This window comes from Pelophylax lessonae, assembly GCF_965119305.1.
Source record: "Pelophylax lessonae genome assembly, chromosome: 2".
Lineage (NCBI taxonomy): Eukaryota > Metazoa > Chordata > Amphibia > Anura > Ranidae > Pelophylax > Pelophylax lessonae.
The window spans coordinates 230,869,627-230,888,983 of record NC_138769.1 but is presented as its reverse complement, the minus strand read 5'-3'; the positions used below and the strand labels follow the sequence as shown (position 1 = coordinate 230,888,983).

General features: G+C 43.1%; 1 protein-coding gene across 1 annotated transcript in view; it reads right to left on the bottom strand.

Annotated features, from left to right (window-relative positions):
- Positions 1–19,357, bottom strand: part of RSBN1 (round spermatid basic protein 1) — a 48,325-nt gene that overhangs the window by 5,459 nt on the left and 23,509 nt on the right. The window contains exons 2-6 of the mRNA XM_082247431.1: positions 17,891–18,570; positions 5,335–5,472; positions 1,075–1,217; positions 530–697; positions 28–136 (exon numbers count right to left, since the gene is read on the bottom strand). Of these exons, the coding sequence (XP_082103557.1) occupies positions 28–136; positions 530–697; positions 1,075–1,217; positions 5,335–5,472; positions 17,891–18,570 (1,238 nt within the window). The remainder of the gene's footprint in view (positions 1–27; positions 137–529; positions 698–1,074; positions 1,218–5,334; positions 5,473–17,890; positions 18,571–19,357) is intronic.

The following is a 19,357-nucleotide window of genomic DNA, read 5'->3' as shown; positions in this document are numbered from 1 at the left end:
AATCATATCCAGTTCTTAAAACTTTACCTGGGACACAGGAGGCTCGTGAAGATCTAGCTGTAGCCTCTGCACAACTTGAGAGAAGTCTTCTGCATGAAAGCAGATCACATCTTTGGTTATGCGAGGTTGATCACTCCTGACAGTAAATAAAAAACATAAAAAAAAAAGTCACCAAGGCTGTTCTGCAAGTTTTCAGTTTTTTTCACTATGGTGTAGCGGAGTTTATATCAGACACATACCATTGTTTCGGTTTCACAAGTTAATGAAATACAGAATGGGTATGAAGAAGTCTTTACTTATTCAAACTAAATATGTTCATTCAGATTCTTCACTTTCTCAGAAATGACAAGCCAAAGTATTTATTTTTATAACCATTTATGCAGCATAACGGTCTGTTATTGAGTTTTGAGCCTATGTTTTATACAACTCAAATACAGTGTTGGAAAAAAAACAGTTGATACCATTTTTTTGGATAACCGAATATACAAAATAACAAAGTATGCAGATTTTAATGTCTAAATGATCTTACCATTCCCCAAACTGCACAGCCTTCAAAACCCCTACAGCTGCTGTACTCTCCCAGTCAAAACCTTGGCCAACATGATCTGCATGTGCTCTTGTTCTGTCTTCAAAGAGGACCTCTCTAGGCTCACTAGTGCGAGGCAGATATTGCAAGTTCTTTATCTCATTCATTGATCTGCAACAAAAAGGAAATAAAAAGGACATAAGTTAAATGCAACCTAATTCTATGTAAACTGAATGTAAGACTCTGAATTGAAAAAAAACAAAAAACAAACACACACTCACACTATGTGCAAAGAATGTTCCCCTTAAAAAAAACAACAACACGCAAAAGGGGTGTTTTTCGTTCATAAATGGGTCCATTTTTAAAATATGAAGGCAAGCACTGGAAGTCAAACTTCAATATTACACTGTGGACATAGATGAAGGTGTACCTACCTTAGATTTACTAACCGCTATGAAGCAGGATTGCATTCCTAAGTAATCTATTAAATCTATATTCAATCTGGAAAACCCTTGAAATTACATATCACAAAACACGCACCCCCTTACCTTCGACGTTTAAATGGGGATTTTGGCATGTCTGCTGTGGGGATCATTTGCTCTCCTGGCCTTACCCACATAATTGGGCCATCATCGCTTTGTGATCTGCACTGAAGCTTAAGTGTAGACATTGTCCCCCATGGCAAAGTCATCTGTAAAAACAAAGATGACATTACAAAATATAGTGAATTCTCACAAGCAGCTTTTAATCCACACAGTGGTGTCAATACAGTAGATAGATTTTAAACAGGCTTGAATATTTCTACCATGTAAATGATTCAATACACAGTACAGTACTTCAAAATATTGTGTGGGACACCTAGATAAAGAATTTGCACCAAATAAAATCTCATCCACTGATTCCAGCCCAACCAGGCATCAGAAGAAGTACACCTAGTTTGGTAATTTAATTGTCAGCAATACATTTTTCTCATTTTGATTCTTTTTTCAAAAAGTACTCTTCTGCACATGCTCATCTCCTTCCTGTGTATTCACAGGCAAAGTCTGTGGAGTGGTCTAATGCAGAGCTTGACAAATTTGCTTTGACTCTAGGAGCCAGCTAAAAAAAAAAAGTTAGGAGCCCATTTTATAATAGATTTTATGGGTGGAACATGTAACATGTTACTGAAGGTGAACTTATCCTTTAACCCTTTCACAGCCAAAAGAGATTTTTTGCACAATTTTAAAAATAGAGAAAATGCTTTTATAGGTAGTACAAAAATCCTGAGTTCATAGACCGACACAGCTCCATATTCTTCCCCATAGGGTTATGCTGCCCTCTACAGGTGTAGGACTTGGCAGACAACACAAAAGCTTGGCTATGCCCTGTGGGTCAATCTCTCTGCTTAGAGATACTGCTGGTTACAAAACTGAGTAACAGAAGCATAAAAAAAACTCCTTAGGAGGTGTGGGTGCTGTGTCTGCCAATGAACTACGAAAAGACTTTACAGTGGAGTACAAACATCCTTTTTTCTCTTTTGTTCATTGACAGACACGGCTCCATATTCTTCACCATAGGGACAATCCAAAGCAGTGTCGAACATGAGGGGTGGAAATAAACCCAAGGCTAAACACAATCCAATCCAGGTAATAGTAGCTCAACTAGAACAGGAACGAACCTGAAATACACCCTCAAGAGGGAAAATCAGACCCTCTAAATCGCAGCCACAAAAACTTTGCAGCCAAAAGCAGACCACCACAGATTCCGAAACATCCATGTTGTAAAATTTCGAAAAAGTACGCACTGACAACCAAGTGGCCGCCATGCACACCTGTGCCACTGACACCCGATGACAGAAGGCCCAAGAAGCACCAAGTGCCCGAGTAGAACTTGCCATCACAGAGAAAGGGGGAAAAGCCGATCCGTAAGCGAATAAGCCTGGGTCACAGTCTGTCTGATCCATCTGGAAAAAGAAGCAGGGATTTCCAGCCGTAATCAAAGAGAGCGAGTCTGACCCCCGAAGGGACTCCGTGTCTGTCAAATAGCTCGAACATCATCCGACAGCCATGGTCACAGGACCACCTTATCCCAGTGAACCACTAGATAGAGAGACCAACAAGACAAAGCCACCAACTTCAACACTTTGCGAGCAGAGGTGATAGCCACCAAAAAAGCCACCTTTTGTGACAGCGCAAGGAAAGGGATACCCCGTATGTTTTCAAAGCGAGATTTTGAATAAACGACAGAACCAGGTTCAAATCTCATGGTGACAGAGGAGAACTTACAGGCTGAGTAAAAACAGGAACCCCCTGAAGGTATGTACACCCCAATGAAATGGAAGTCAAAAAGGTTTTTTAAAAAAAGACTGCCAAGGCAGACACTTGAAGAAAGGCCAGAATCTGAGCCCCCGAAAAGGAAGGAGGATGGACTCTGCAAACAGCACACCAGAAAATGTACGCCTTCCACATCAGATAAATGTTTTTAGATGTAGATTTCCTCGCCTTCAAAATGGTTGAAATCGCCGAGCCAGACAAGCCCCTGTCCTTTAGCAACTGGCTCTCAACAGTCAGGCCACCAAAGCCAGCGACTGTAAAAGAGGATGGAAGAGCGGCCCTTGAGACAACAGATCGTCCCTGAGAGGAAGCCTCCAGAGGACGTTGGCAACCAGTTGCACCAGGTCAGCATAACAAGGCAAGTCCAGAGCCAACAGAATGACCCGAAACCCTTCGTCCTCGATCCTGCATAGAAGTCACGGAACAAGCTGGAGCGAAGGAAGGCGTAAATCAGTTGGTATGGAGCCACTAGAGCATCCGTGGCGTCTGCCAGAGGATCTTGCGACTTGGCCCCGAACCTCAGCACCTTTCTGTGGAGCCAGGATGCCAACAGAGCCACCTCAGGGGTGCCCTACCGCAGACATATCTGATGGAAACACATCTGGATGAAGGGACAACTCCCTCTGGTCCAACGCCTGAGGTAATTCGCCTGCCAATTTGCCACATAGTAAATTGTAGTTAAGTTCTTTTCTGTCTAGTGTCCTACTCTTGTAGGGGGCAGTTTAACCCACATAGTCAAGAAGATGAGGAGCTGTGTCCGTCAATGAACGAAAGAGAAACACGGTTGCCTTAGTCAACCTGGAAAATAGGGGCACCCACTGCCCCAAGTCCTGAGGGATGATTGACTATCGGATAACAGGAGCCGCACTGCATCCTGCAACTTCTGGAGTTTCACCACCGTAAGAAAACACCTTGGCTCTCTATATACTCTTGTATTTTTACTGCTTTAGGCAGTATTATGGAAATTGTCATAGGTCCGCTACTCGGCACCACTCATACGAAGTCTTATTTTTTCTTGATCCTGTTGTTTACTTATATCTGACAAGAACTTATACATACTTTCTGTAACAATGACTATTGTTTATTGTTGTTTACCTCACTGTTAATATACGCTTTTGTACCACAATTTTTTCACCCTAATAAAAAAAGTTTGTATACAAAAAAAAAGAAAACACCTTGGCTGGGTTTGTGTTCAGGGTCAGGCCCAGATAGTCCAGTTTGGTGGAAGGGACAAGAACAGATTTTTGGAAATTCAGTTTCCATCCAAACTCTTGCAAGGTTTGCACCGAAATGTCCAGATTGTCTTTCAAGGGCATTCAGAGACTCTGCTCGCAGAAGGAGATCGTTCAGGTACCCTAGCACCGCAATCCACTTCTGCCTTAGTAATGCCAACACCGGGCGCAAAAACTTTTGCAAACCACCGAGGAGCTGAGGCGAGACCAAAGGGTAATGCCACAAATTGATAGTGCTCCTCGCCCACGACAAAGTGACGGAAACGCTGATGCCAGACATATATTGTGATATGAAGGTAGGCATCCCGGATATCGATAGAGGCCATGAAATCCCTTTGATGAAGGGATGCCACTACCTTGCGAATGGACTCCTTCCGAAATTTCTGAACCCGGACAAAGTGGTTCAAAGCCTTGAGGTCCAAAATTGGACAGACCTTGGGCATAGTCATGGGTAAATGAGGGATGGTCCGCAGAGGAATCCTGATAGTGAGGGGGAGCGTAATATGGGAAGGAAGGGCACTTGGGGGGTCCGACCAACCCAGGGAGGGGCCCATGTCCACCCCCCCGAGAAACCACCAGGTCACCACACCTTGGGACCAGGCGGGCACTGCTCCGGGCAGACCCCCGCACCATCTTGGAATGAGTGTGCCAGAGGTATGCTATGCGTCCTCGCAAGATGTTTAACTCGCTGGCCAGCCCCCGTCCAATTGGGCTATGTTGTGGTCAACCCAGTGCAGACCTAAGGTCGGGTCGCGCTCGCTGCCCAGACTGGTAAGACAGTAAGGATCTACGTCATCTAGTCCGTCACCCAGTTTATTGTAGTTCTCACGGAAACCCAATTGATTATAGGAACAGAAAATAATAAGAAAAAAAAAAAAAAAAAAATGGTTCAGTTTAAAAAAGGAAAAAATGCCAGGACCAGAGATCCCAGCAAGAAACTATGTCCTTACTCTTGACTAGGCAGAAAAAAAACTGAAGTCCTATAGCAGGAAGTGAGAGTATATCCCCAGGGACTGCCCTATAGGTGTAGTCAAATTAGTTTTTATGCTGCCCCCTACAGGAATAGGACACTAGGCGGAAACCTACCGATCAAGAAGATCTGGAGCTGTGTCCTTCAATGACCGAAAGAAGAAACATTCCCCCCCCCCCCCCAATTCTTAACCCCTCCCCCCTCCCATTTCTAGCAATAGCCAAATAAAAGTATGGAAGACCTTAAAAACATAAGGCAATGGGGTAAGTCAGATGAGGTGCATGTCAAACTAACCTTTAAAAATGGAGACTCTTCCAACAGGTCAAGGAACTCTGGAAAAAAATCTCCAACTTCTTCATCCACTGCTCCAACCAGGCTTATTTGTCTCATTGGACCAGCTCTGTATGTGCCACAGCAGTAGGTTCTGCTGACCTAAGAGGAATTAATGGATAACCAAATAAGTATCAAAAGAATGTTTTTTTTATTATTATTATTATTATTATTATTATTATCTGTCAAATGTTCTCAGGATATTGCTTAGTCACAATTACTACTTCTAGGGGCTCCCTATACCAGAGCAAAATCTTTGCTTTGAAGCATTATTGAACTTTTTAAGTGGAATTAAAGTAAAATCAGTTGCTTTACACATACCAGCAGTAGCTTTCGTTTCTTGTATGACAATAACTTAATCTTATAAAAATGAAAATGTATATAACCATCAGGGATTATGATGAAAAAAAAAAAATAAAATAAAAAAAAAAAAAAAAAAAAAAAAAAAGAAGAAGAGAAGACTTGAATTGTTTATAAAAATGGACCTCCAGGTCTTTTGAGACAGCAGCGGGCATGGGACATTTTCTATTAATAAAAGTACAATGATAGTGAAGAGGGGGATCTTTGCACAGTGCATGTATATTACATTGAATACAGAACTTAAGGGGCTGTAAAGTCAGAAGGTTTTTTTTATCTTAATGCATGAAGATCAAAAGCCTTCTGTGTGCAGCAGCCCCCCCCCCATACTTACCCGAGCCCCATCTCTATCCAGCGAAGTTAAGGAATGCCTCAGCCGTCCTGGACTCTCTCTCCCGATTGGCTGAGACACAGCAGCAGTGCCATTGGCTCCCGCTGCTGTCAAATTCAGTAAGCCAATCAGAAGAGAGAAGGGGTGGGGCCTGAACGGCACTCCGTGTCTGAATGGATACATAGAGCTGTAGGTCAGCTCAGGTGCCCCCATAGCAAGAGGTTTGCTGTGGGGGCACTCAACAGAAGGGAGGGGCCAGGAGCTCCAGCCAGGGACCCGAGAAGAAGAGGATCTGGGCTGCTCTGTGCAAAACCATTACACAGAGCAGGTAAGTAGAACAGATTTGTTATTTTATATGAAGCAACAAATTAGACTTTACAATCACTTTAACAGGCTACAAAACAAATTCTGGAACATTCTGGTTTTCTAATGTCCCATCAACAAACCCTTTAGTAGATTGAAACAAGATTGCATTACTGCCTTTTTTGAGTTTGCAGTCAATCTGATTCATCTGTCACCTGAAGAATGTGCATGTTTTTAGATTTGGTCTTTTAAAAAAAAAAAATTACAGTCACCTAGGTGGAACATCGATCTGATGCTGTCCGGAAATGACGAGCGGGGCCGATGCCGTCGCATTGATTCCTGGGAGTTATGACGTTCAGCTCCCAGGAATCATAGCGAGACAGGAAATGACGGGGTGAGCGGCGGCTCCGAGGGAGGAAGTACTCTGAGGTGAGTATCTTCGATCTTCATTTACCAGGTAAGTAAACAAAAAAAAAAAAAAAAAAAAACAACAACTATCCAATTCCTTTTCAGGTGAGGTCTACCTAGCGGAGGGGCAAAAAAAAAAAAAAAAAAAATATTGTTTTTGTGCCCGGAACTCCGCTTTAAGTGAATCCGCCTGCTCCACTGATGCAGAGCGGACACCAACACAGCCCGCTATTCTCTATGTGGCGGTCGGATGGAAACAAATTGCCTGTCAGATTTCATCCAACTGTCATTCAATACGATCCCCATCCATCTGTTTTTGTCGGACCGGATCGGATCAGATGCAGGCATGTTACATGCAGACATGTCCGTTTACATTTGCCTCCCCAGAGTGGGCAATGAGTGGTCCGATCAGGTCCATCTGAAAAAACGGACAGGCAGACCCGATCGGGCTGCTCATGTGAAAGGGGCCTTCCAGTGCATTGTAATCCATAAAGTGTACTTCCACTTTTGCAGAGCAAAACAGAGATCATACCTATATATTGGTTGCAGGTTTGAGAACATTTAAAAATTGCTGCATACATTTGACTTGAGGATAAATTCTATGAAAATCACTTCGCTTTCCCTTCCATGTAATGTTAAAGGGGGCTGGGGGGTCAGGTTTATCACAAGTAACCCTGTCTGTACGACTTTCATTATTCAGTTGTAATCCAGATGTGCACACTGTCTGCCCCAAAGCGGTAAAGTGAGCAAGGCTTGTGTTGTACATTGTACAGTATGTTAATGCAGCTTTAAGCTTCATTCACATGTGGAGGGTTGTGTTGCGCTCTCAGGAGGGACAGATGTTCTATGCAGCCAGTCTGACAAACACACAGAGATGCAGCAGCTATAGAGATCCTCATGCACATGCGTATTGATGCAAATACTAGCACGTGCCCAAAGCTGCTTCTGTGTTTGACATTTGACAGGCTGTGTTTCACAGAAATCCTGTCATTACACAGGATTACATACATAATGTTCTATATAAGGCCTTGAGGGCAGGGATTGATGTAAATGTGCAATGTATATGTAAAGCGCTGCGTAAATTGACAGCGCTATACAAGTACCTGAAATAATAATAAATAATAATATAATTGGAGAGCCTTCAAAAAACATTTTGAAGATAATGGTACCAACATCCCAAAATTGAATTATACAAGAGAAAGGAGACAAGTTCCCCATTTAACTCATCTCCTCATAAAGGGCATTGCGAGATTTTCTAGGTATCTTGATTGTACAGACAAATACCAAAAAGTTCTAAAAATATATATTTTATTAAACAAACCCGTTAAAAATATTGGCACAGTGTCATGATTCAACATTACATTAAAGGAGCATAGAAACATCACAGATGCCCGCTTTCATCTATTTACATTGAAGATAAATACATACTACACAAGGTATAGCCATATACCGCCGTTCATGGTGGATTTTTTGGCAGTCCCCAACATGTTTCGCAGATCAAGGCAGCTTCTTCAGGAGGATAAGGATTATGTGTTTCAGAAGGAGGTGCATCGAGCATCCACTGTGGCGGAGGGTTCCTTCAGGAAAATACTCTTCCCGGTGGACACGGGGGTTAGAATCTATAGCCAATACTTGTCGATTTATCAGCAAGGGTGTGAACATCAAGAATCGGGTCCCAATAGCCCTATCCGGGGCAACAGGTATAATGAATTGTTTAGGAAGAATTGGATGACACCATGAAGTAAATTCCTAGTGTAGAAAATGGAAGGGCAATCCCGAGAGGCCTCCCCAGAGCCACAAAAGGAGCAAAGATCATGGCTGTATAAGGGTTCCCGGCCAGCGTAACCCTGGCTTCATAAATCACCACAACTTTTTGGTATTTGTCTGTACAATCAGGTACCTAGAAAATCCCGCAATGCCCTTTATGAGAAAATAGATTAAATGGAGAGCTTGTCTCCCCTTTCTCTTGTATAACTCAAAGTTCTGTACAGAGACATGGGTTTATGCACCTTCGAATGAAGCCTTAAACTAAGGGGGGAGTTTTACTAAAACTGGAGCATTTAGAATCTGGTGCAGTTCTGCATAGTATCCAATCAGCTTCTGACTTCACATTTTTCAATTAGCTTTGACAATAAAACCTGGAAGCCGATTGGTTTCTATGCAGAGCTGCACCAGATTCGGTGTGCTCCAGTTTTAGTAAATTTCCCCCAATCTGTTCTTTATGTGTTCTTTGCAAGTTATTTTGAACATAAACTGCTTAGTGTCTTGTGTCAAATCCTGGTCCAAAGGAATAAGAGCCGGTCCACACTAGCGCGACTTGTCAGGCGATTTGTCAGCCTGAAAAGTCGTGGTCCATTGACCGCTACAGGACCCGTTCTAATAGGAGCGACACAAGTTGCTCCGACTTAGAAAAAGGAACCTGTTCTACTTTGGGGCGACCTCGGAGCGACTTGCATAGACTTCCATTATGTGAAGTCCCTGCAAGTCGCTCTGAAGTCATGGTGCATGGCAATGCACAAGTCGCCCCAGAAGTAGTACAGAGTCGTGTCGCCTCAGTGTGAACCGACTCTAAACTACAAAAAGGGTTTTTTGTATGCTGTTTGAAAGGAACACAAAAAATAAACAAACATAAAATAAATAATCAGATGCAATAGTTAGCCTGTGATTCAAGCTGTGGGTGGCCGTATTGGCAGCACCCAGTTTAACAAAAGTAGATTTTTCAAACTGTCCTTTTCAAAGGACCCAGATAGAAAATGGTCAGCCGAACAGTGACTGCAATCAATCAGGTGCAGTAACTATTCTGACAACCACAGGTGCTAGCTGTCATAATACAATACAAAAGTCAGCAGGGAAGATTCCCCTAATTATGCCATTATCTTGGAAAAGAAGAATATATTGGATTTCTCATGTTTAGCCTGCAGGCAAATCTATAGTTTATGGCTAGTATTTGTAAAGTTAAACAAATACTCTCTACTGTAAACAGATAGCTAATGTGTCAGTGGGGATTCTGAGAAAACTTCTTTCCGGATTGTAAAATGGTCTAATTTTCCAATTTCCAAGATAGGGCGTAAACTTGTACATTATATAAATGAACACCAAAATTGGCAAGCAGTCAGGAATTCAGTTAATCTAGGCATTGTTCATGTGGACTGCCCACCATTGTAAGCCAAGTTTTTACACAGATGGTATACAGAGCAATTTTATACTGTTCTATTACATGCCAGATCTGGCTACACCTAAAACAGGAAGTGCAGCCAAAGCTCATTTGGCTGTACTTCTCCTGGAGATCACAGGAGTGCAGTTCGTTCAGCACTACTGTGACAGTTTTCAGCAGACAGCGGGCTGAATACAATATCCACAACCAGATACAATGTCTGCAACGAGAGATTGGTCCATCTGTGCCATTTAGAATGCATGGAGGAAGCCTTATTCCCCCCCCCCCCCCTTCAGCCTGTGTATGGCTAGCTTAAGGTTTCATGGACACTGGGCTCTTCTGAACGCCTTTTTCTCCTGGCAAGTGAAAGTCAGCCACAAAAAAAAAAAAAAACCCGCCAAAAGTAGAGATCGACCAATTATCGGCAAGGCCGATATATATCGAGGGCCAATATGCACTTTCCCCAATATATCGGAATCGGCCCCGGCGGTTACCGATATTGTCATGACTGCATCGCGTATGTTGCGCCAAGCGCCTCCATGCACTGGGACAGCTTCTGCCTTCTTAGGCCGCCTCCCTCAGCCTCGCCTAGAGTCGGGACAGTGAGTGTACGTACACTACAGTCACAGTGAGTGCACACTGCACAGTATGTTTAACACACCCCCCCGCGGCAACATACTGGAGTCGGGACAGTGGAGTCGGACAGTGAGTGATTCTACAGTAGTCACAGTGCATTTAACACAGCCGCCGCGGCCACAACACCCACCCACAGCTGCTCTGTGCCAGCCAGCCACCCACAGGCCTGTACCAGCCACCCACTAAGGGTGCCAGCCAGCAACTACACCACAGGGTGCCAGTCAGCCACCCACCAAATGATGCCAGCCACAGCCAGCCAGCCACCCACCACAGGGTTCTAGCCACCCACCAAAGAGTGCCAGCCAGCCACCCACCGAAGGGTACCAGCCAGCCAGTTTTTTTAAGCCTATATCATTTTCATTAGTATCTTTCAAATTTCAATGGAGATGGATGCAGACAGAAAAATTTAAAGTGTGGTCTGGGACTATTTCTCTTCTCCATCTCCAAGAAAAGCAGCAGCAGTGTGCACAAATGTAAGCATGGGATCAAGAACTGCAAAAAAACAAAAATACGTCAAATCTTTGGGCCCATCTAAGAGTTCATCATGTTGAATTGTATCATGCAGCACAGAAAAAACAAAATGAATCACAAGGTGAAACATCACTATCCCAAGCAACAATAATCGATAGGTTTCAGAAAAAAAAAAAAACAGGTGGCTAAAATCGGATGGAAGATCCAAACTGCTGGACAGAGTAATCACAGATGATGGTCACTGATAACCAGCCATTTACAATGGTGTCTGACTCTGGATTTAAGTGGTTGATATCCATACTTGAGCCAAGGTACACACTAAAGAGTGACCTGTTTTATCGAACCAAAATGCTGGGAAAGATTCACCAAAAGGTTGATGAGAAAGTAAAGGCTATGCTGAAACCAGAGAATGCTGGCAACTCACTCTCATTCAGGACTGACTGCTGGTCAGGACAAACAGAATCACTAATGAGTCTTACATGCCACTTCAATGACAGCGGATGGACAAGAAGGCATTTGGTGTTGAATACAAAAGTGAAGCAAGTATCCCACACTGGGGAGTACATTGGAGAAAGGTTTCTAGGCATGCTAGAAGAATGGGGAATCACCAAAGATGAGTGATGCTTGTATTTTGAGACAGCGGAGCGAACATGGTAAAAGGAATGAGACTTGCTGAAGTGTCAGACCTCAGTTGAATGGCACACACCCTCCAACTTGTGGTAAATGATGGTCTGTCAAACCAGAGAGCTTTGCTTGACATAATTAGCATGCAGAAGAGGTGCGCGGGCTATTTCCACCATTCAATCCTTGCCAAGCAGTGACTGAGGTGCATTCAGGAAGAACTTGGCCTACTCAAAAACAACTTGATTAACGCTGTTCCAACACGATGGAACTCAACACTTCACATGCTGCAAAGAATGTTGGAGCAGAAGCGAGCTCTTACCATATATTCAGGTGAATATGGAGGATATTCTTGTGCTACTGCTGATCAGTGGGACATTGTAGCCAATGTCATTGAGACCCTTCTCCCCATAGGAGGAAGTGACACTAGAGGTGAGTCATTACGACTCATCTGTGTCATCTGTCATCCCATGTGTGCTGAAGATGCTTCTTCAACAGAAGAAAGGACCCAACACACGTGGCAATAAAACATGTAGGCAGGCCATGAGGGACAGCCTTGCCAAATGTTTTGAGAAGCATGAAGAGAATAAAAATGTTGTGCTTGCATGTCTTTTGGATCCTCGATACAAGAACCATCCTCTCTTCTGATGATGTATTGGCAAAGGCAAAACAATGGCCTTTAGTGAAGTGGCAGCAATTTATGTAAAAAAAAAAAAAAAAAAAAAGCCGTTTAACTGGTGAACATGCTGAAATGTTATGCTTTCTGCACTATAATATTGTTCTACTTAACTGGGAGTATTGAAAGTGTACTAGTATAGTACTAGTGTCCACTCCAATCCATTCCACTGTCTAGCTTTTTTTTTTTTTTTTATAGCAGTTTTGCACTCCCTGCGCTGCAGTCAGTGCAAAACTGCTATTAAAAAAAAAAAAAAAAAAAAAAAAAAAAAAAAAAGCTAGACAGTGGATTGGAGACGGCAGTAGTGCGCCACTCACTGCTGAAATACTTTTAAATCACTACTGCAGTCACTGCAGGTACTGCACTACTGCAGTAGTGATTTAAAATTATTGCAGTGAGTGTGTACTACTGCAGCAGTAGTCCACTGACTCCCCACTGTCTAGCTATTTTTCTAGCAGTTTTGCACTGACTGCAGTAGTGATTTTAAATTATTGCAGTGAGTGCACTACTGCAGCAGTAGTCCACTGACTCATCCAATCCACTGTCTAGCTGTTTGTTGTTGTCTAGCTTTTTTTCTAGCAGTTTAATTTGCACTGACTGCAGTGTTAAAAATTAACATGTTCAGTAACAGATTTGTGCCGAAAATTGTGTTTATTTTGCAAATTTTTGTGTTTATTTTGCAAATGGCCAAAATATTGGTATCGCCAACTTAAAACCGATATCAGTCGATCACAAGCCCAAAGCCACCTGCGCATTAATTTCATTGGCCAGAATATTAATTTATTCTGGATACTGGAAATTAAAGAATTTTAAAGCAGAAGAAAAAACATGGCTAGCTAAACGCATGCTTAGAAAGCTATCCTGAACATGATTGTATCCACTTGACCTCCGAGAGGATTTACCCCCATTTATGATCAGGACTTTTGCGACAAGGCACTACATTGCTTGAACTGACAATTGCGTGGTCATGCAATGCTGTACCCAAAAAAAAAAAATAATAATTTTCCATCCTGCTTTGCAGGGAAAGAAAATTAATCAATCACTTTCCCCTTGCCATAATGGAGCTTTGCCTTGTTTATACAAGCATAGCCCTGAGCGGTGTCTCTTCCACATGATTGGCGGGTGCCAGCGGACAGCCATTGGCTGGCACCCACTGTTCGGCTTCTGCTGTGACAAATCACAGCAGAAGCGATGCACACCCCCTACCCGAAGGGCAGAATCACATAAAATGGGATTTTTTGACTTCCTGTAAAATACATTTCTATGATTTGCATTGACGGACACAGCTCCTGATTCTTAACTATTGAGTTATACTGCCCCCTACAGAAGGATAACATTAGGCAGGAAAAAGCTTGACTAGGTCTATGGGCAGTCCCAGGGGGTATACACCCACTCAGCTATAGGCACTCCGTTTTGTTACAAGCAGTGTCAGAAGAAAGCCAACTCCACAGAGGGGTGGGTGCTGTGTCTGTCAATGAACATCAGAGAAATGGATTTTACGGCAGGTCAAAAATCCATTTTCTTTGGTTCATTGACGGACACAGATCCTGATTCTTCTTAACCATTGGGACGTCCCAAAGCAGTGTTAAACATGAGGGGTGGGAAAACATTGGAAAAAATTCCCAAGGCCAACCAGGTAACAGAGCTCAACCATAAACAACTGGAGCTCACTTGAAAAACAATACACCCTCAAAGAGGACCAGGTCCTCTAAACAGCAGCCAGCAAAACCTTGCGGCCAAAAGAAGCATTTGCAGATGCCAACACAACCACTTCACAAAAAAAAAAAAAAAAAAAAAAAACTTGTAAAAGTGTTCAAGGACCAGGTGGCTGCCTAGCAAAACCTGCGTCACTGACGCTTGAAGACTGGAAGCCCAGGAGACACTAAAGCAACCTAGTAGAGTGTGCCTAAACAGGGAAAGAAGGAACCTGACAGTTGATGCAATAGGTCTGAACCATCATCTGTCTGATCCATCTGGAAATGGTTGCAGAGGAAGTGGACAACCCTTTGTGAGGTCCGTGCGTGAGCCAAAAGATTCACAGTGACAAAATTTTAGACAAATAGGGGGGGGGGGGACCCCAGGGGTTCGACCATCCCGGGGAGGAGTCCACGTCCACCCCAAAACCCTCCAGGAGTAGTGGGGGTACAGATAGTTACCACACCAGGAACAGGGTGGGCACCGCTCTGGACAGGACACCGCTCCATTTTGATGTGGGTGCTGTCAACCAGAAGGAAACACTGGCTCAGGCCGAAGCTAGTTCGTATGCGCCCTCGTGAGACGTTCACTCACAGGCCAGGCCCCTGTTAATGTTAAAAAATGTTTGTTAATTTTACATGTGCAGTAAGGGCTCATTCTTCACACCTTAACTGCATGAGAGCTGATAGGAAAACTTCAATTGCAGGGACATTTAGTTTCACATTGTGCATTATGCATAATAAACTGCTGCAGTAGTGCAATCATTCACTGCAATAAATTTTAAATCACTACTGCAGTCAGTGCAAAACTGCGAGAAAGAGAGAAAGAAAAAGAAAAAAGAAAACAGAAAAAAGAAAGAGAGAGAGAAAGAGAAAGATTCTGGTTCCTTCAAATAGAGATGAAGTTCATCATCCATGCTCATTATTGCAGATTCACAAGAAATTGAATCCTCTGCATGAGGCCCCAATAAAAAACACTGAAGTTGTCCTGATCAATTCCACCACGATGAAGAAGATTCTCTTCTGTTCGTTGACGTATTTTTGGACATTTTTCAGTTTTTGCTGCATGCTGCTTTTTCATATTATCAAAATAGTGATCTGGACTTGGCTTTTCGGCAGGAACCTCCTGCTCCTCCTGTTGAATATCTTCTGTAAGCCATTGTTTTGCCTTTGCCAATACATCAGAAGAGAAAGCATTGTTACTATATCGAGGATTCAAAAAGACATGCAAGCACAACATTTTTAATCTGTTCATGCTTCTGAAAACATATCAAAGCTCTTTGGCTTGACAGACCGTCATTTGAAAGATGGAGGGTGTTGTGTGCCATGACACTGAGGTATGACATCTCATCAAGCAGCCTCATCATTGCTTTCCGCAGGTTTGCTCCACTGTCTCAAAGTAGCACAAGCATCACTCTGTCTTTGTTGATTTCCCAGTCTTTAAGCATGCCTAGAAACATTTCTGTACTGTACTCAGTGTGGGATCCTTGCATCACTTTTGTATCCAACACCAATTGCCTTTTTGTCCATCTGCTGTCAATGAAGTGGCATGTAAGGATCATTAGGGACTCTGTTTGTCCTGACCAGCAGTCAGTCAGGGAATGAGAGTGAGTTACCAGCATTCTCTGGTTTCAGCATAGCATTTACTTTGTCAACAACCTTTTGGTGAATCTTTCCCAGCATTTCTGTTCAATAATACTTCTAACTCTTCAGTGTGTAACTTGGCTCAAGTATGGACGTCAACTGCTTAAATCCTGAGTCAGACACCATTGTAAATGGCTTGTCATCAGTGACAATCATCTCTGTGATTACTCTGTCCAGCAGTTGGGATCTTCCAGACATGGAAGTGTGGGTGGCTTGCTGGCACCCTGTTGTGGGTTGGTGGCTGACTCCTGGCAGTGTGGGTGGCTTGCTTGCTGGATCACTGTGGTGGCCGGGTGGCTGGCTTGGGGTCACCCACCCACCCTGGCCTGTTGTGGGTCGGATGGCTGGCACACTGTGGTGGGTGGCTGAGGCCAGGGCCTGTGGATGGATGACTGGCACCGTGACCGGACTGCAGCTGGCTGCACACACACGAGGCTGTCCGAGGTGTGGGAGGCGGTCTTAAGGCAGAGAACGCGTGCAGCGCGCAGTGAAATGACGTCAGGAATGGGCCGCGCAGGTGTGGGAGGCGCTGTTAGAAGGCAGAACGTGTGCGCGCAACATACGCAATGACGTCATGGCAATATCGGCAATCCAAAGGTCGATTACGATATATCGGGGAAAGTGCAAATCGGCCCTCGATATATCGGTGTTGCGGATAATCGGTCGATCTCTATAGTGTATACCCCCTGGGACTGCCCATAGGCGTAGTAAAGGTTTTTCCTGCCTAGCGTCCTACTCCTGCAGGGTGCAGTATAACCCAATGGATAAGAAGAATCAGGAGCTGTGTCTGTCAATGTACAAAAGAGAAATATAGCGTGGCTGAAGCTCCCGCATATCCTTATTCCAGGGCAGTTTGTAGATTTCCTTGTAATTTCAGTTAAGGTCAATAAGTGAATAAACGCAACAATCACTAAATTGCTTCTATTGTAGAAACATTTGTCACTTCTAATAAAAAGAACCCCAATTTAGAACACTAATAAAAAGAACCCCAATTTAGAACACTGACAAATGGTCAATTCATATTTATGAACTCGTTTATTTAGGAATCCATGCAGCTACAAAAAAATAAAAATAAAACTATAAAATAAAAAAACACCCTTTTGAAGGCAGTCAGGATCCAGAATCCCTTGCTTTTACCAACAATAGAAACATCTCTAAAATGGCTCCAGCTGCTTTCCTTCTGACACACTGGCTACTCTCCAAAGGACATGATCTATCCTGTCCTACAGGGTAACGAAATAACCAGACAGATGTGCAATACAAGCCATTCAAGTTATGCACCACACACTAAACAAATATGCGTTCAACTGTTTAACCACTTGCCTTCAGTGCACTTTCACCCCCTTCCTGCCCAGGCCAATTTTCAGCTTTCGGCGCTCTCACACTTTGAATGACAATTGCGCGGTCATGCTACACTGTACCCATATGAAATTTTTATAATTTTTTTCACACAAATAGAGCTTTCTTGGTGGTATTTAATCACCTCTGGGTTTTTCATTTCTTAAAAAAAAAAATGAAAAAAAAGTCAGAATATTGACGTTTTTCTTATTTTCTGAGTAAAAAATAAAATTTTATTTAAAATAAATACATTTTTCTCCTTCACTGATGAGCGCTGATGAGGCGGTACTTCTGGGCACTGATGAGGTGGCACTGATGAGGAGGTACTAAAATATGCTGCACTGATAGGTGGCACTGATGAGCACTGATAGGTGGCACTGCTGGGCACTGATGGACACTGATGGGTGGCACTGATGAGCAGCACCATCAGTGCCCACACTCAGTGCCCATAGTGCTGCCAGTCAGTGCTCATCATTGCCTAGATGAGCAGGCACTGATGGGCACTGACTGGCAGCACTATGGGCACTTATAGCAGTTTATTTCCCTCTTGTGTAATCGGGGCACTGATGATCAGTGCCCTGATTACATTTCTCTGTGTCCCCCGAGGAGGAGCCGAATAACGGCACTTCCTCATTTACATGTGACCGCTGTGATTGGACACAGCCGATCACATGGGTAAAGTCATGTCATTGACTCTTTACCGAGATCGGGCCGTGTCCTAGCACGGTCACGATCGCCGCTCCGCGTGGCTGTTCTGGTGCGCTGTCATGACGGCGCCCCAGGATAATAGGTACACCGCTCCGCCGTCATTTGATGGCGGGTAGTAAGCGGTTAAATGACATATTTCAACATCAATTTAAATTTCTAATTATAGACTCAACATTTACCTGTGCATGAAAGTTTGCAATAGTTGTTGTTTCGATGTCTTTTTTGCCAAGGATCTCCATTTTAACTGGTGTATTTGGAAAGTTAAATGCAAAATAGTCCAGAAAGTCTGGCAAGTAAGCAGCTGCACCATGCACTATGGCCAAGGCATAGTAGGATGCATTCTTGTCATTTTCATTAAATGTCTTTTCCAGGAACTCCTCAGCAAATCTCTCCATCTCCATAGGAGACAAAAAGGAAAGTTCATCCATGTAAGCATGTAAAACTGGAGCTCCACCATTCGACTGATTTTCTTCATGCATTAGTCTGCTGAACCGAGATTCTGTTTTTAGGATACTGGTACGGATACAGTGCTCTTGATGAGATGCAAAGGGCATCTGGACCTCCTGAGGAACTCTGTATTCTTCAGTTCCAAGGTCTGATCGGCAAAGCTGTTCATCTTTTAGGTATCTGCAGGACTCCTGGTTCGTTTCTACTCCTACACTGGCTTGGTCTAGGGCTTCCTGATTAATGCGGGTCAGTCCAGCACACAGAGTCTGGACCTCCTTGTTGTACATTTTCAGCCGCCTTACTCTTATGTCATCTCTATGCTTCTTTTTCTTCTTTTTCTTGAGCTTTTTAAGAAGGAAAGCTTTATCATCATTGAGTATTCTCTGGGATTTGCCATTCTCATCTGGAATTTCTGTGGAAGAGGTAAAAAGCAATTAAAACACTTACAGAAAAGTTAATTTACAGCAGTTTTTGTTCAGAAATATACCCAAGACTATAAAATTACCCACAGATCAGCTCAAATGAGTCAAACTGTATTTGTTGTTTCTAAAACAGTTACAAATCAACAAGGATAATTTGTAATCTTTAGGCTCGGTTCACACTGGGGTAAGGGTCCATTCACACTAGCACGACTTGTCAGGCGACTTGGTAAGTGTAACAAAAAAAAAAAAAAAAAAAACGCACACACGCGGCTTTAATATTAAGAAACGAGAGGTGTTCAGTACATCGGGATTGGTCAATTTTTAAATATAGGCACCATAGTTTTTAGACTGACTTTCACACCAACTAAATAATACACGTTGATTTTTACCAAAGAAATGTAGCAGAATACATTTTGGCCTAAATTTATGAAGATTTGTTTGTAATGCTCAGTTATGTCCAGGTTTTAGAGCAGCAAATGCTATTGACCTGAAATTTTCACCACATTTACAACCCATGCAACCCATACATACGAAACCAAAACAAATAAGTTCAGAAATTAATGTTATGTGTAATAAAATGCAATGACAGGGAAAAAGTATCGAACACGCTAACTGAAATGTATTTAATACTTCATACAAAATCCTTTGTTAGTAATGACAGCTTCAAGACGCCTTCTGTATGGAGAAACTAGGTGCATGCTGACTGACAGGCAGCAGCTCTCTGCTCACGGAGCTGTGAGTACCGAGCGATCAGCTGTGTTCAATCACTCGGTTCTC